Below are 15,364 nucleotides of genomic sequence, written 5' to 3'. Positions count from 1 at the left end.
CGAGCCCAACGACACCACGCCGTGTAACAAATCGATCACGTGATTAAGAAAACACGCGCCGCAGCGCGCGTCGTCTGGCTTGGCCCCGATGAGCGCGAGAAGCACGGTGAAGCGCAAAGTGTTTACGTACCCAATGCGGGAAGCGAATAGCGCTGCGCTTGGCCTGGGAATTGATGTATTAGGCGCTGATGATACGCAGGCTGAGAGGCTCTCAGAGCCAGCGCCGAAGCTACCGTCCTCCGCGACTCGCGACAGAGTCATTATAGATGATGTACTGGAGCAGTACAGCCCGCCCAAGGACGGCGATAAGGTAGACTGGAGCTACGATCACACAGATGGGATTGACGCGTCGCGCACCTACGATATATCGCGCGATTCGCAAGTGTTACCGGCGATTGTGAATGCCTACGCGCGTCTTCCAACCGCCTCCAGCAAGAATGTCAAGTTTGACGATCACCTTACAGTGCAGGAAGCACCTGCACGCTACGATACATCGGTCTCGAACGAGGTCGTCGACATGGAACTGGATGAAATCGAACAAGTGACGCCTACCATGGCCGCCTCTGTGAGTCCTGCGATTGCTGCGCCACCCGTGACGGCAATGTTTGGCCAGGATACGTCGCTCCCTTGGGAGACGAACATTCGTGAAAGTGCAGAAGCGTTTCCTCTACATGCTCCGATGGATTCCAGTAACGTTGCCTCGGCAGACCGCGTCGAGAATTTGGTCGACCAGCTACTCGACGATCAAGTTCTCTCCATGTCGCCCGCCTCTCCCGCTATGAAAGAAAGTGTCTCGATCAAGAAACTATACAGTCCACCGACAGATGCAGGCCCCACACTCAATGCAAATCTTCCGAGTCTTCCGAGCTGGAGTCCCATCACGTTTGACACCACGCAAGAGCCAAAACGCGCCGTGGAGCTGCCCGCGAAAACCGTCCGTCCCCATATTTCACGCGGCACTGTTCGTGCGCGTGTAGAGGAGCGAAAGCAAGGTATTCTTTCCGAGACTTCACCCGCATTGCAAGCGCAAGAGGCATTGCAAGCACAAGCCGCGGCACAAGAAGCCGTGGAGGCCAAGCACGCCAAGGACCGCTTGAAGCGTCGCGCAAATCGCGCGAAGGAATCTCATGTTGATGTTGACAAGGATCTTCCCCTGCCACCCCCGACCGCTGCACCTCGCTCTAAACGCGCGCAACTGTCCAGGCTTGCGCCCATTGCCACAGCAAATGGCTCGGAGACGGTGCGTGAACTTGCAAGTCCTCTTACGCAAATCCAAACAAATCTGCAACGCACCGCAAACCAGTCACAAGCTGCGCCGCCCGCCGCATATACGATTTCCACGCCCGAGATGAAACGCCAGCAAACGTGGTTTGCTGAGGAAGCGAGTGGCCGAGCTGATGTGCCACAGCGCGAAGTGATGAGCGACCGATCTAATTCGCCGGAATACTACTCTCCCCTCGAGACAGAGGCTGAGTTCCAGGCGCGATGCAACTCGGTGCGCGAGCCAACTGCGTTCGGAAACATGATGCAGCGCGAGCTCACCAAGATTATTGATAGCAACGACCAACGGTACAAGGTGCACAATGTCGGCGTCTTCAAGAGCACCGCCGATCCCGACTCCACGCCGACATTCCAGCTGAGCACCGAGCCGCCAGTATGGACTCGTGTGACAAAGCCAAGCGACGTGGATACTTTTGCAGCGCAAAAAGCCAGCGGCGAGGATATGACCACCGGCTGTGTCTTTTTCATGATCGACTCTTTTATCCCGCAAAATTTGCCGATCCCAAAAGAGACGGTCAACTTTTACAGTGTTTTGGACAATGGGATTCACATGGTCAAGACAGGCTCCGCACCACTGCGTCCGCAGCGCGACGGATTGTGCCCTATTCTGCAGGAATTCGAGCTCGTCGAGCACGCGCGCTTGGAATTGAGCGTGACGCTGATGCTGCAGGAGAGTGCACATGTAGAAGCCGGCGCACTCGACGATACACAGCGCGCTGGGATTGGAAAGCTATTTAATCCCTTTACGCCACGCCACGACGGCCTGCTTTCGAGGGTACGCAATATGCCTCTTTTGCACTTTGCGAATAAGCACGGCACGCTGGGCAAGGCGTCGGTGCCATTTGATGCTGTGCGTGCGAAATGTTATGCACGCGCGCTTGTGCTGGACGTCCCTGTGCGGCCTGTCGGCGATGGCAAGCCCGAGAAAAGCACAGATCGCTCGCGCGGCTTCGCGGCTAATTTGACAAAGCCGCGCGGGACGCTGCGCCTGCGTCTCTTTTACCTTCCCCCGCTGCCGATTTCACTCGAACCCGAGTTGCCAAAGAGCCTGGAAGAGTGTGTGCAGGGTATGGACAATATAGCGTGGCACCGTACAGGTACCTCGTACAAAGGCACACTTACCCAGCTTGGCGGAGACTGCAAATCCTGGCGGCGGCGCCCTGTGCGCATAGTAGGCCTCGACATGATGTGCTACAGTGAAGTCACCAATCGGCCCACAACACGGATCGATCTTATGCAAGCGCTTCAAGTTCAGAGCGGCGCGAGTCGGTCGGGCGATGAGGACGACGCACTCTCCCAATTTCCCCACGCATTTTGCATTTCCTTCCGCGACGGGGAAAATATTTATTTCTATGCGGATACGGATGCGGGACTGCGCGAGTGGATGCGCGTCCTGAAAAATATCGTGTCGCACAAGCTGCCGGCGCCGCCGACATGGGCGCAAGTCGCTGCTGCAGACGCCGCTGAATTCTACGGCGTGCCGCAGCGCGAGCCTCGGCAAAAGAGCGAGGGCGTTACGTCGACAGTGCGCACTGCTGTCCATACACAGCCGCAACGCGCGCCGGGGCCACAGCCGCAACGCGCGCCGAGAGCATCGCAAAGCACGAGGCCACAAGGCGTTCAGCACAGCGCTGAGGATGCCAAGCATAGCGCTGAAGACGCCGAGCAAGGCACGGAAATCCCTCAACGCACTTCGCACAACGTCGCGCCCCCTCGTCCGCCCCCCGCCAAACCCGAGACGTTCCGGAGCAAGGCACGCAAGTTTTTCTCGCGCGACACGGAGAAGGCCCGCACTTTGCCGGGCCTGCGCGCTTTTGTGTAGTTCATAACACCGATATCCCGATCTGTTGCCCGATACACCTTCGTCTCTACCTCGCACGGTCCTATCGATGCGCAGGAAAAAGAAGCCGCTTGGGACGCAGGTGCCGACGTCGGTGCCTCCTCCTACGTCCTGCACACCGTTCAGAGTCCCAATGGAAGTCATGCTTCACATTTTCACCTATAGTCTCCAGCTGGACCAAGCGATGGCGCACACACTGCTAACGCTCAATTCGGCGATCCAGCGTGCATTGCAGCCGCTTGTGTACGTATGTGTCGAGCTCAACACTTCCTCGGCGCTTGTGCACTTTTCCGAGCTGATCCGCAGGTGTCCGGATGTGGCACGTGTGGTGCGAAGCTTGTGGATTGGCCCTAGCTCTGCGCGTTCGGATCTCGTCGCGATCTTGTCGGTGCCGCTTCCAGGCGATTCGAGTCTCTTGGCGCGCATGCGCGAAGAAGTGTATACCCACACCCGCTTCATTCTGCGTGCATGCCGGCGACTACAGGATGTCGCACTAAGCGGCTCGCTGGTTTCGAGCCAAGTTGTGCACTCCTACGGAACGGCATGCCAGCCGTTGCGCCTGACGAGCGTGAATCCGCACAGTTTCATAAGCGGATTCGACGCGCCCATCTTTCGCAAGGTGCAGTACCTGACTGTGTGCGACATTAATTTGTCGCTGAACGAAGCAACGGCGATTGCTCGCTTGCCAGCGCTCCGCCTATTTGCGTATACCTCACCCAAAGACTACGGCGATGTGCTGCGCGATATCAATGTCTTGCGCAGACTACTCGCTATAGACGATGACGAGTCGTTGGAGAGCTCGCTAGCGCATCTTTTTCTGCAGGAAACGCCGCACTTGCAATTTCGCGCCGTGCGTGGGCGCGTAGAAAAAGTGGTCGCCGCGCTCCGCAACGCACAGCAAGAAGGCAACCAGCGGATGAAGCGGATGGAACTGTCCGAGGCCGAATTGCCAGACACGTTTGTGCAGGAGTGGGAGGCACTGCGCGACCTGGTATTCAATGCACAGGGAGAATACAGCCGCACGGCACTCCAAGACGATGTAGGGTCCTGGATCGATCCCGGGCACGCGCTCGAGCAACTACAGCGAGAATGGCGGCAGCGCGCACTCGCTTAGAGCGGGTAAATACTCTGTTTAGGAATGCACAGCCATACAAGCAGTGCAGAAATAAAGCCTGTACCTTTTTCTTGCGGGCTGTGGAAGTAGACCGCGGTGAGACACAGCATCGACACCCAAAGGGTGCAGAGCGCGATGGTGGTTAGGACGGCGAGAGCGTCGGCCGCGCAATCTCGCCATCCCAGAGCGCGGAACACATCCTTGTTGGCGTACAATGCGCGGGGAATACTTCTGCGGAAACGTGAGGCGCTCGGCAGCAGGTAGGGGAGGTAGGGAATGAGTTGCTCCAGGAGCAGCACCGTGCCAAGCACCAAAATAAAGGTGTGCCCAGACACGTCGTGGCCGCCGTGCCAGCGTGCCAAAATCGTCTGGCTGCCTAGTTTCTCCTGCATTGGAGGAGGGATGCGCAAAAAAATGTCGGTGTGCGTCGCATGGCTCACACGCATGCGTTTGTAGCACAGTGCACTGTCGACAGGGACGGCATTCACGATACAGGCTGCGCCTGTGGCCACAAGCACACGCTCCGAAATACTCGGGCCAAAGCACCATTGCGTGAAGAAGATCCAGCCGAGTGTCGCAATGGCCCATCGCCAGTATGATTTCATGCGAAAAATGGTCTGCCAAGAAGTTACGCGGCGCGGCACGATGCCGAGCGCTTTCTCGCCGCGCAAGCCGTCGCTGGCGCGTTCGACAGTGCATGCAAGAAGGAGGATTGCCATTGTATTCCAGAACCAAGCGCGTTTCACGAACAAGGCATTGACAATGTGGCGCCTATCTGCAAATATAGATGGCACGTTTGCTTCCATGGCACGCGCAGCGACGATGTCGATGCCACGCGTTTCCGTGAGCTCCATATTGAACCTGTTGGCACCGGTAAGCCCTGCAAATAGCGTACCAAGCATGAGCACAGTGCCCATGCCGGCAATGATGTAGAAGTGGTATTTGTGCAGCGCAAATTGGTGCACAAGACGCACCACAAACGGCGCGCGCTGCGGAGTGGACGCCATGGTGGAAATGACGTGGCCGTGCGCACGGGGAATTACGCCTGATGTGGATCGGTTTTTTCGTCGCACCATGGTCAAATTCCGTGGCATGGTAAGCCCGCTGGTCGCTACGGTTTTGGGCGTGGTGTCGGGTGTGTATATATTCAAGCCATTGCTGGAGGAATCGACACAGAGCGTGCAAGTCGAGATGCAGAAGAAGAACGCGGCGCTTGCTGAAAGCGCTCCGCGCACGCAGAAGATCTAATTGCGGAGCATGTAAAAGTACAACTATGTACACTACCACCATTGCCCTGTTGCCCCGCGTTTCTGCGCAATTTCGGCACGTTTGCGGATCAATTTATTGGACAGGTACTGGAAGACAAACTGGCCGCCGGGGCTGATGATTAAATTGGATGGCGGGTCTTTGGGTGTGGACGTTTCGTTGGGTTTCGTAGACTTTTTGTCCGATTGAAGGGACTTGGACTTGGATTTGGATTTGTTTTTGTCCTTGTTTTTGTCCTTGTTTTTGTCCTTGTTTTTGTCCTTGTCCTTGTCCTTGTCCTTGCCCTTGCCCTTGTCCTTGCCCTTGGCCATCTTTTCGTTGGACTTGTTTTTAGGCTTAGTCTCTGCATCCGATTGACTTCTATCCTCCTCCAATGCACTCGTACACACTTTCCCTTCGTTCGTACTGCTAATCCCAAATATTTCATTCATGCTCATCGCATTCGTAGTGGCCAGTTGCTTTGCACGCCGGAACTTGGCTCGGTGACTTCGGTAAGCACTTAATCTGTACGTACGCAAGTCGCGATACGCTTTGGCGTCGCACGCTCTCGTCCTCTGTCGTCTCCGCCAATTTGGTCTTCTTTTTAGGCGGTGCCTGACTTGCTGAGTCTGACCCGCTAGGCGTACAATTCGCCTGCGCCAATCGCTCAAACAATGACCCCAAGTCACCACCAGCACCAATCCATGCATCGCTTTTTCCTTGCTGAAGTGCCTCGCGCTCATGGCGCTGCGCGCCAATCCCCTTGGTATCCAATTTCATCGACACCGCTAGGTTGGTCGACATACCCTGCTGCAAAGTCCCGAGACCAGAGCCTGGCGACCAGCCCATGCTCTCCATCATTCTCTGCCCCGGTAAAGACGCGTCACTGGCCCATGCAGTATTTCGCACAACGGCGGAGCCCACCAGGCGCTGCTTGCGCCGACCGTCCGAGAGCCCCATCGCCGAACAAAAAAATTGCGCGCAGTCCCACATTAGGCACATTCGGCTGACTAAGGACTCTAAATGTCTTCACAATGTTACTTGGTGCGCTTGTACACCTTTTCAAAGAAGGACACAAATACGGCGCGCTTCAAGCCAGCATTTTCAGGCAACGCATTGATCAGTCCGTGGATGCGGTCGTAGCTTTCTTTCTCGTAGGCAGCAAATTTTCCCTGGATATTGACGTTCGACGCATTGAACACGTCCTTGACCCGCGCCTCGCACGTGTCGTCTTTCTGACCGTAGTTTTCGTCGAGCACCTTGCGCTGCTCCTGCGTAGAATTCGCAAGTGCAACATTGATATTCCAAGAGCATTTGTTGTCGCGAATATCCGTACCGACTGTAGTGAGCTCTGCACGCCATACATACTCTTGCCGATCACTTCCGGCGCACCATACGCGTCCAAGTAGTCATCCTGTACCTGGAAATACTCGCCCAATGGGATAAGAATGTCAAGTGCGTACTTGTACGCACTTTCGTCCTTGATGCCGCACATTGCCATGGCGAGAGCGACGGGCAGGTAGAACGAGTAAAATGCAGTCTTGTACACCACAATCAAATGGTGCTTGTCCAAGCTGAACTTGTTCAAATCCACGGCATCCTCCGGCGCAGTAATCAAATCGATCAGCTGGCCGAGCTCGGTTTGGAATGTCGTGTCGTGGAACAATTCCAAAAGGTGCACGTAGAACGGCTTCGTGCGGAAATACTTTTTGAGTAGAAAATAAATAGCGCCGTCGAGCATGAACGAGTCGTTAATGGCAATGTTACCGACACCCGACAAACGATACCAGCAAGGGTGGCCGCGGCGCGTAATTGACGCATCCATCATGTCGTCAGCGACAAGGAAGTATGCCTGGAGCAGCTCCACACACCAGCCCAAAATCGCTGCATCATTGTACTCTTCATCGCTCAGTTCGCGCATCTTGTCGCCTTGGTCATTGGTGCACAGCAAGATCTCTGCCGTGTCGACCACGGAAAGACCACGGTTGAGTTTCCCGCCGGGGGTGTTGTACTCTAGGCTGCGGCGGTACCACTCGACGGCGTCTTGCGGCATGCCATTCTCCCTCATAAAGTTGACAAGATCATCGACAATAAGATCAAACACACTTTCGAAGCGCTGGCGCTTCACTACCTTAAGTTCTGCAGCGACCATAATGGCGTCTCTATGGAGTCAGCGTCGCCATGAAGTTCAACGCACGTGACTGACACTGTTACTTGGCAATGTCGCCGTACACGTCAAAGCGACGCTGGGACGAGACCGGCACGGTTTTGCGCACGTCTTGCGCGCACGCAGGGTCAAGTTCTGCCCAGATGATCGTTTCTTTCTCGTCGCAGGTCTCAATAACCGTGCCGAGCGGGTTAACCACGGTACTGTGGCCCCATGCAGGGTAGCCCTCGGTGGGCCGTGCGGGCGAGCAGCCAACCGTGTAGAGCTGGTTGTCCAGAGCGCGCGAGCGAAGCAAAAGCTCCCATGCAACAGGTCCCGTCGTGGTGTTGAATGCCGCCGGGTAGAGCATCGCACATGCGCCGAGTCGCGCAGAGATAAGTGCAGGCTCGGGAAAACGCATATCGTAGCAAATTCCGAGGCCAAACCGTCCGTATTCTGATATTAGTTGCACGCAAACGTACCGCAATCGAATAGAGTAATTGCGTCACCAGCCGCAAGCGTCTTACTCTCTTGGAATGTCATCTTGCCGGGGATGTCAATGTTGAACAGGTGTAGTTTTCGGTGAATTCCAATCGCACGACCTAGTGTCAGCAAGTGTGAATACATACCTTGCTTGTCAAACACAACGCTCGTGTTGAAAAGACATCCCGTCTTGTCGTCACGCTCGGGGATGCTGCCACCGACCAGCACAATGCCAGCCTCTTTCGCAACATCACTCAGCATACGCAAACTCTCGCTCCTTTCCAGCACATTTGGTGTGAGCGTTACCGGGTGCTCTTCGTCCTTGTTATCAATAGGCCAAGCACGCGCGCCACCTTCCGCCACAGCTGTGCCGCCGCGCGTTTTTAGTGCGTCGTACAAGCCCGAAAGAGATTCCGCGTAATGTTCAAAGTGATCGACACCGTACGGCGAGTTGAAGCACTCTGGGAGGATGACCATGTCGGCGCCACGGAGCGGGCCCTCGCGGGTGGCGCGGAGCACTTCGTTTCGTGCGTGCGCCAAATTGTGCTGCTTGTCTGCGCCTATACGCCCAAGCTGGACCACTGCAAGGCGTGTAGATTTCATGATAAGTTGGGGTGAAGTGCTCATTGTTGAATGATGGGTTGTCAGTTAGCGTACAGTACACTATAGTGTTCTCACGAAAGGCCTGCAGTTGAAAGCTGCTGGGAGGGCACGGTCCAGCCATGCCACGTGGCCATGTGTCATAGCCAGTCCCCGCGCCTTTTTTCCTCACTCATTTTCTGTTCACTTATTGTGGGAAAAAGGGCTGCATTTGCACTTTTCGCACTTTCTCCTCTATCTTGTGAACTAGACCAAGTACCAGGAGCCATTATACGGTGCGTGCAAGCGGGATCACCCGTGGTTACACGTGGCCAAGGCTTGCCTGGACACATTTCAGGAGCGACGCTTGTCATTCCGTGCTTCTGTAGTGCCGAATGAAACGTTTTTCGCAAAGTCAGCGGGCTGTTCTGTCTTTGTACCGTAATGGCCTGCGCTGTATTCGCACAAAGCCCGAGGTACGTTGGGCGCGCAGCCGGCATGTCAGCTAATCACGTAGGCGGCGCGGCACGACTTTTTATTGTACCTGCGCTATTTTTTCCGACATCCAAACATGGGTGGGGGCATATCTGTGCGTGATTTCACCACAGTCGAGTACATGATGCGTCGCGGCAGTAAGATGGTTGATGATCTCTTTAAAAATCCGAGTACCAAGCGTGTACAGCTTTCGCGGCCCGTGCTTAAGGAGATGGAGATGCATGGACTTTGTGCACGGTGGAATAATCCAAAAAACTAGTAGAATGCGCTTACCGCAATCAATAGGAACACACGGTATGCTGTGCGATTCCGCGAGGTCGTTTCGACGATCGTAAGTGGAGGCGTGCTTCTTGATTCGCTTCCTTCCGGCCTTCGTCCTCATGGCGCTCTTCCGCGCAGCATTGACGCCGCTTCGGCGCATGGCGCGTGTGCCTTTCTGCACTGCGTATCCTATACATGTCTCTTTTTCATTGATTCACGTACGGAGTATTGCGAGCGCACCAAAAGCAGCGCAGGAAGAAGCGCCTGAGACGCACACGCTCGGTGCAAAGCTTATACTCATCCTCGCTTGGGTCCCTGTAGCACTGTTTATTACCGGGAACGTTGTGAGCATAGCGAGCGTCAATGGATCTAGCATGAGTGTATGTGATTGCACGAACTTACACCAGCCCACGTTTAACCCTATCGATCCTACGCAGGATATATACCCAAGCAGGCTCCCTTCTTCGGATATCGTTTTGCTAAACCGCCTGATTACTGCGATGCGCAACTACCACCGCGGTGATATTGTAACCTTATAGTATGTGCATGCGTCCTCTCACAAAAGTTCACCGAACGACCCTACTAAACTGATCACGAAGCGCATTCTTGCGCTGGGCGGCGATGTGGTCCGACTCTGGGTACCGTGCGGTACAGGGATTGCACCTGCATTGTCCGATATTGGATCGTCTAGTGTCACGTCACTATCATACACCAATCAGTATCAAAATGCGCTCCGCGCCGTCGCCACGGAAATCGAGGAACGCGGGTCTGGCGCGTGGCTCACGATTCGGATTCCTGACAATCATGCATGGATCGAAGGCGACGCAAGCGCTCTCACACCCGTAGGTGGTCACCCACAGCTCGGAGCACAAAGCCGCGATAGCCGCGAATTTGGGCCCGTGCCGCTGGGCCTTGTCACGGCAAAAGTGAATTGGATTCTGTACCCTTTTTCCCGGTTCGGTCGCCCAGGTACACGACCGACATGATTGTATAATTTACATAGTTACACGAATGCCCAAGGAATACCTGCGTACATGCGGTGGACGTACCGGTTCCACAGCCAAGAATTAGCTACCAAGCGGCGTGCAAATTGCATGAGCGACCCGAGCGTCATGTCTGCCAAAGCATAGTCGCTCAAATCGCGCAATGCACGCACAGACTTGCAATCAGAGCCGTGCCTATTGCATTCGATAGGGTTCGGTACCTTACGCTTTTTCAATACAGCATCAAGCAGGTGCTTCGGCACGGGCGTTTGCAATGCTTGGTTTGGGCCAGGCATGTAGTCGTGCCACAGAGTGGTGGGATGATAGGTAGTGTACGCAAGATCAAATACCAAAGATAGCGCGTCCGCCGCCGCTTTTCCCTGCCTTTGAAGCATGCGATCGTACTTTTGGTTCGCAGCGTCCAAATTAGCGGTCCATTCGCTGTAGCCAAGTAAGGTCAAGTACATATTTGTGCGCGACGGCGCGTTGTCCGACACAAACCGCGGCTGCTCATGGTCGTGCTTGGAATGCGTTTCACGGTCGGGACGTGTGTATTTGCGTTCAGACTGAGCTGTTGAGATCCTCGTGGCCTCCGTTTGGACCTGTTCGCGCATGGTGTCAGTGTAACGGTGCGGCTGCGTTGTATTGTACGTCCACACACGCATGCTGGGCAGGTACGTGGGGATGATACTGCCAGATACATAGAAGACAGAATACAACGACTCATTTGTCTGCGCCGGTGTAGGAAGCGACCCGTACTCGTACTTTAAATCACTCTCAATCCCCTTTGGTACGTTCCGTACGCCGCGTTTTTCCTCTTTGAGCGCATGTTTCGATTTCTGCACGAAAAACATATCCATATTCATGTGCCCAAAATGTTGACCGACGATGGTGTCCTGGAACTGGATCACAAGCTCTGTATAGGCGTCGAAGCAGCGCGGGAAGTATTTGCCAAACGTGGGAGGCACATGTCCAATAATGTGCACTTGCATATTCCGCTGGCGGAAGCGCAATAGCTGATCCATAAGCCATTCGAGCTGCACAGTGCCTATATCTGCCTCTTCCTCCAGAGCACCAGATACGCGGCGCGGACAGCCAGCGACGGCACTGTTCGTGTCGTAAAAGTAGAGGGTATTGAGGCTAATGACGCCGAGTGTGTTAGGAATTACTTCCGTGGCAAAGTAGCCGCCCTTGCGGAAAGAATCAACCATGTCGTGCGGAATTAAATCCCGCCAAGCGTCCAAGAATGCATCCAATTCCTTGGAGTGGCCAGGAAGCATGATATTGTGCTTGAACACGTCGTTGTTTCCCAAATTAGGCACGATGGGGATGCCAGGGAAGTAGTGCTGCAACAGCTGTGCAGAAAAGCGTACCGCTTCCATTGTCTCCTGCACCGTGCGTGGCGTGTCTTTGTCATTATCGTGCCGCACCGAGTCCCCAGTCCACAAAATAAAATCAAATGTTCTGTTCTCCTCCGAGCGCCAATTGTCGCGCAGCCATGCAAGGGACGCGTTGCCCAAAATGCGCGGTGAGTCACAGTCGCTCAGCGGCGTGCCCCAGTGCCCGGCACGCTGCGCAGCGTTGGGCGAAATGCGGTGGCAAGACGAGGCGATGGAGGCATTGTCTTGGTAGTGCTTGTCCAGATGCATATCGGTAATGTGCACAAAACGCCCTGCAACCGCGCGAGTCGATACCTCCTCGAGCAAGTATGATACCTGCTCACAATACACACCAGAGATTGCTGCCCATACTACAGCGGCATACGCCAGTACCCGCATTACAGGACGTACCGCTTTGCCTTGGCGGCATGCAGCCATGCTTCTTTATGGCACGTGCGCAACCACGTGCAAACAATGCGCTTCTCGCTACCTACTTAGAACGAATGCTCTGTGCTGTCCTTGCCCATGCTACTCGTGCCACTGGTACCGCTGCTGACGGTCTGCAGAACACGGTCAATATAGTTCGCACCGCTCCACTTTTGGTGAGTCAATATATCGGTGCCGAGCTCCTTCTCTTTGCGCTGGATAAGCTCCACATAGGCGAGCATGCCGTCCTTTTGGAAACGGCGACTGAGCTCGCAGGTAATGGCGCCGGTGGAGTGTATGCCGGCAAGAGAGATAAGCTGGAAGACGAAGCCAGCACGCGCGAGGTCCCACACAAAGTTGCGCAGATCCTCGTCCGTGAATCCGTGCGCGCTCCAGTTGAAGGAGGGACTGAGATTGTAGACAAGCCACTTTTCAGGGTAGTCTTGATGGATCTTAGCAGCAAAGCCCTGTGCCTGTGTCAGATCTGGCATCTTGGTCTCTAGCCAGAGCATGTCTGCATAGGGGGCAAACAGCTTGACACGCTTCAGCGCGGGTTGGATACCACCCTTGAAGTGGTAGTAACCTTCGCGCGTGCGCGGCGCATCCCAATCCCAACGGGGTACACCCTCCAAGCCAAAGATGGACTCGGCAATCTTGCGCGCGTCCCTGTTGGAAACGCCGCCTTCGACCCTGCCATCGTACTCTTGCAGGCCGGTGGGGTTCGATGCATTGTGGTGCGCGACGGCCTCGTTAAAAGTGAGCAGCATTACATTTTCATTCCACTGCTTCTCGACATCATCCAGAGCAGGGCCAGAGATACCCTGAGCCTCCTTCTCAGCAAGCGTGTCTGCAAGCGGCTTCATATCTTCGGGCAGGTTGTACGCGCCCTTGATAAATTCGTGGTCGCGGCTGTCCACCGTGCTAGAAATGAGCTTGGCCGACTCGGAGTCGGTGCGCGCAATCAAGAGGTTCGACGAGCCCATGATATCCCACGCAAAGCGAGTCATGTTCAAGCGATTCACATGCTCCGAAGTGGGAACAAGCACCTTGCCTGCCTGGTGGCCGCACTTCTTACCGCCGTGCAGCTGATCCTCGAGATGGACGCCGGCAGCGCCAGCCTCAGCAAACAGCTTGGCAAGACGAAAGACGCTGCTCAGGCCGCCGTGGCCCGTATCGCCATCAGCGACGATAGGGCGCAGGTAGTCGACCCAAGGCGTGTTGGTGCGCTGCTCCTCAGTCATATGGCAGCGCTCGTCCCAGTGTTTACGGTCATGATGAAGCTGTGCCTTGAACAAGCGTTGAACCTGATTCGGAACGGTGGTGTACGGATAATCGGCAAGATCGGGGCCAACTTCGTTGTTCGCCGTGGTCAGAACAGAAGACGCGGCCCAACCGGAGACGTAAACCACTTCCTGATTGCGCGCCATTTGCGACTGCTGCACAGGATCAATCGCACCAAGTGTGTGCACAGCCGTGCGGTCCTTGAAATGATCTGACAGAGTGGCAAACAGCTTGTCAGCCGTGAGAGACGACGGTGGCGGAACGACGGAAATCGAGCCACGCTTCGAGACAATGTCCTTGGCAGTGTAGGGGCGTGTGATGCCTTTCCAACGTGGGCTGGCAAGCCACTTTTCAACTTCATCTACTGCTGAATCAAAGATGGCCTTTTCCTGCTCCGGCGTCGGTGGCTGCACGGACAGCGGGGCAGGCGGCGGAACCAGCGAGGTCGGCGGAATCGCATCGTTTGCAGCGAGCGCACTGCTACTCGTGGCAAAAGATTTGTTTATTGCAGTATTGCTCATACGAACAGAGCTTGCAACCCTGGTCACGCGGTGTACAGCCCCGCGCGATACACTGGCAAGTGCAACACCCATCGAGATAGAGGCCAGCCCGTCCGCACCCTGCCGAACAGACCCGCCAATGCTTACGTAATGCATTGTCGTCGCACGGCCTGCGCTTTTTTTTTGCGGCGTCATGGAGCAGCAGCAGGAGGGCGCAGCGCAGCGTGACTCCAACACGCAGCCACTGGGCCGTGTGCGCAGAGGTGCGCTGCAGCAGCCCGGTCGCACGACAAGCATGGTTCCCACACGATTGGGCGCCGGTGCGAATGGCATCGCAAACGCACAAGCTTCTTCCCCCGGATCGCAGCGGATGGTATTCCGCCCCGTGATCCCGCAGCGGCGTAGGACGCCGAGCGATGCGCTGCAGCCGTCAGCGCAAGATATATTCGAGTCGGATGCTAGCATGGCGCCCGTTCCTTTACCAGCGGTGCGGCCAAAATTGCGTGGGCCGATTGAAATGACAGCGACGGGGCCATTTGCACTGGGGCCCACGGAAAAGCCTTTGGCGCGGTCAACGCGTACGCAGAACATGCCTGCAACTGTGCATATGGGTTTGGATGCTGCGCATGCACCGCTCGGCACGGCTGAAGACCCGGTCACGATTGATATCCAAGACGTGCAGGGGCTGGACGATGCGGCACCGCAAACGCTTTTGCGCCCCCCACGCCGACTAAAGCGGGAGGCAGAGCATATCAAGCAAGAGACAGCTACGAAGGATGTAGACATGCGCGACACCCCGCTCGATACCCAGGATGTGAACGCTGCACAGGCACTGGATCTGAGCGAGAGTGAGGGGGAGGAGGGCGAGGAAGAGCTAGCAAGCCGGTTTGTTTCCTCGATTCGCACGGGTCAATCCGATGGACACCTGTTTCTTTTTCAGTTTCCAAGCACGTTCCCTTCCTTTAGTACGCTTCCGCCCACTGTTGAGACCAAGCCGGAAGTAGAAGAGGCGCCCAACTCGGACGATGACGTGATTGAGATTGCCGAACATGCGTCGACAGCCGCAGCACAGCCAGCCCCCCAAGCGCCATCTGCGGAGGGTCAGATTGGCCGCTTGGACATGTACCGCGATGGCCGCGTGGTGCTCCATCTTGGCGGGATCCCATTTGACGTCGTCGGCGGCAGCGACCCGAGCTTTCTACAGCAAATCATGCTGCTTGATGGTCAGCAGCAACGCGCAATGTGCCTTGGCGAGCTCGACGCAAAGCTGGTGGCAGTGCCCGACATGCAGTACCTGCTTTCACAGCCTGCTGCACACGCTCCGATATAGTTTTCTTCTACGTGCTGTACA

The 15,364-nt window shown here is 55.7% G+C and overlaps 10 protein-coding genes across 10 annotated transcripts; 4 read left to right on the top strand and 6 right to left on the bottom strand.

Moving 5' to 3' along the window:
• Positions 1-88: 88 nt before the first annotated feature.
• On the top strand, positions 89-3,103 carry BUD4 (Bud site selection protein bud4; the record flags this gene model as incomplete). The annotated part of the gene is made up of 1 exon (XM_056205013.1): positions 89-3,103. The coding sequence occupies one exon, from the start codon at positions 89-91 to the stop codon at positions 3,101-3,103; it is 3,015 nt and encodes a 1,004-aa protein (XP_056060988.1).
• Positions 3,104-3,254: 151 nt separating this feature from the next.
• On the top strand, positions 3,255-4,235 carry MVES1_000150 (uncharacterized protein; the record flags this gene model as incomplete). The annotated part of the gene is made up of 1 exon (XM_056205012.1): positions 3,255-4,235. One exon carries the CDS (start codon positions 3,255-3,257, stop codon positions 4,233-4,235), a length of 981 nt encoding a protein of 326 aa, XP_056060987.1.
• Positions 4,236-4,377: 142 nt separating this feature from the next.
• Positions 4,378-5,242, bottom strand: MVES1_000149 (ATP adenylyltransferase; the record flags this gene model as incomplete). The annotated part of the gene is made up of 2 exons (XM_056205011.1): positions 4,378-4,407; positions 4,433-5,242. 2 exons carry the CDS (start codon positions 5,240-5,242, stop codon positions 4,378-4,380), a joined length of 840 nt encoding a protein of 279 aa, XP_056060986.1.
• Positions 5,243-5,515: 273 nt separating this feature from the next.
• MVES1_000148 (uncharacterized protein) lies at positions 5,516-6,440 on the bottom strand (the record flags this gene model as incomplete). The annotated part of the gene is made up of 2 exons (XM_056205010.1): positions 5,516-5,987; positions 6,016-6,440. The coding sequence occupies 2 exons, from the start codon at positions 6,438-6,440 to the stop codon at positions 5,516-5,518; spliced, it is 897 nt and encodes a 298-aa protein (XP_056060985.1).
• Positions 6,441-6,517: 77 nt separating this feature from the next.
• ERG20 (dimethylallyltranstransferase) lies at positions 6,518-7,632 on the bottom strand (the record flags this gene model as incomplete). Its single annotated transcript, XM_056205009.1, is given in 2 exon segments — positions 6,518-6,831; positions 6,849-7,632. 2 exon segments carry the CDS (start codon positions 7,630-7,632, stop codon positions 6,518-6,520), a joined length of 1,098 nt encoding a protein of 365 aa, XP_056060984.1.
• Positions 7,633-7,690: 58 nt separating this feature from the next.
• Positions 7,691-8,736, bottom strand: NIT3 (omega-amidase; the record flags this gene model as incomplete). Its single annotated transcript, XM_056205008.1, has 3 exons — positions 7,691-8,082; positions 8,109-8,228; positions 8,256-8,736. The coding sequence occupies 3 exons, from the start codon at positions 8,734-8,736 to the stop codon at positions 7,691-7,693; spliced, it is 993 nt and encodes a 330-aa protein (XP_056060983.1).
• Positions 8,737-9,563: 827 nt separating this feature from the next.
• On the top strand, positions 9,564-9,983 carry MVES1_000145 (uncharacterized protein; the record flags this gene model as incomplete). The annotated part of the gene is made up of 2 exons (XM_056205007.1): positions 9,564-9,824; positions 9,852-9,983. 2 exons carry the CDS (start codon positions 9,564-9,566, stop codon positions 9,981-9,983), a joined length of 393 nt encoding a protein of 130 aa, XP_056060982.1.
• A 464-nt stretch (positions 9,984-10,447) lies between these two features.
• PPN1 (endopolyphosphatase) lies at positions 10,448-12,244 on the bottom strand (the record flags this gene model as incomplete). The annotated part of the gene is made up of 1 exon (XM_056205006.1): positions 10,448-12,244. One exon carries the CDS (start codon positions 12,242-12,244, stop codon positions 10,448-10,450), a length of 1,797 nt encoding a protein of 598 aa, XP_056060981.1.
• Positions 12,245-12,300: 56 nt separating this feature from the next.
• On the bottom strand, positions 12,301-14,034 carry ICL2 (isocitrate lyase; the record flags this gene model as incomplete). The annotated part of the gene is made up of 1 exon (XM_056205005.1): positions 12,301-14,034. The coding sequence occupies one exon, from the start codon at positions 14,032-14,034 to the stop codon at positions 12,301-12,303; it is 1,734 nt and encodes a 577-aa protein (XP_056060980.1).
• A 172-nt stretch (positions 14,035-14,206) lies between these two features.
• Positions 14,207-15,343, top strand: MVES1_000142 (uncharacterized protein; the record flags this gene model as incomplete). The annotated part of the gene is made up of 1 exon (XM_056205004.1): positions 14,207-15,343. One exon carries the CDS (start codon positions 14,207-14,209, stop codon positions 15,341-15,343), a length of 1,137 nt encoding a protein of 378 aa, XP_056060979.1.
• Positions 15,344-15,364: the final 21 nt, after the last annotated feature.

The sequence above is a fragment of the Malassezia vespertilionis genome, chromosome 1 (assembly GCF_029542925.1).
Source record: "Malassezia vespertilionis chromosome 1, complete sequence".
Lineage (NCBI taxonomy): Eukaryota > Fungi > Basidiomycota > Malasseziomycetes > Malasseziales > Malasseziaceae > Malassezia > Malassezia vespertilionis.
The sequence above is the reverse complement of the archived record's forward strand: the minus strand, read 5'-3'. Positions and strand labels throughout refer to the sequence as shown.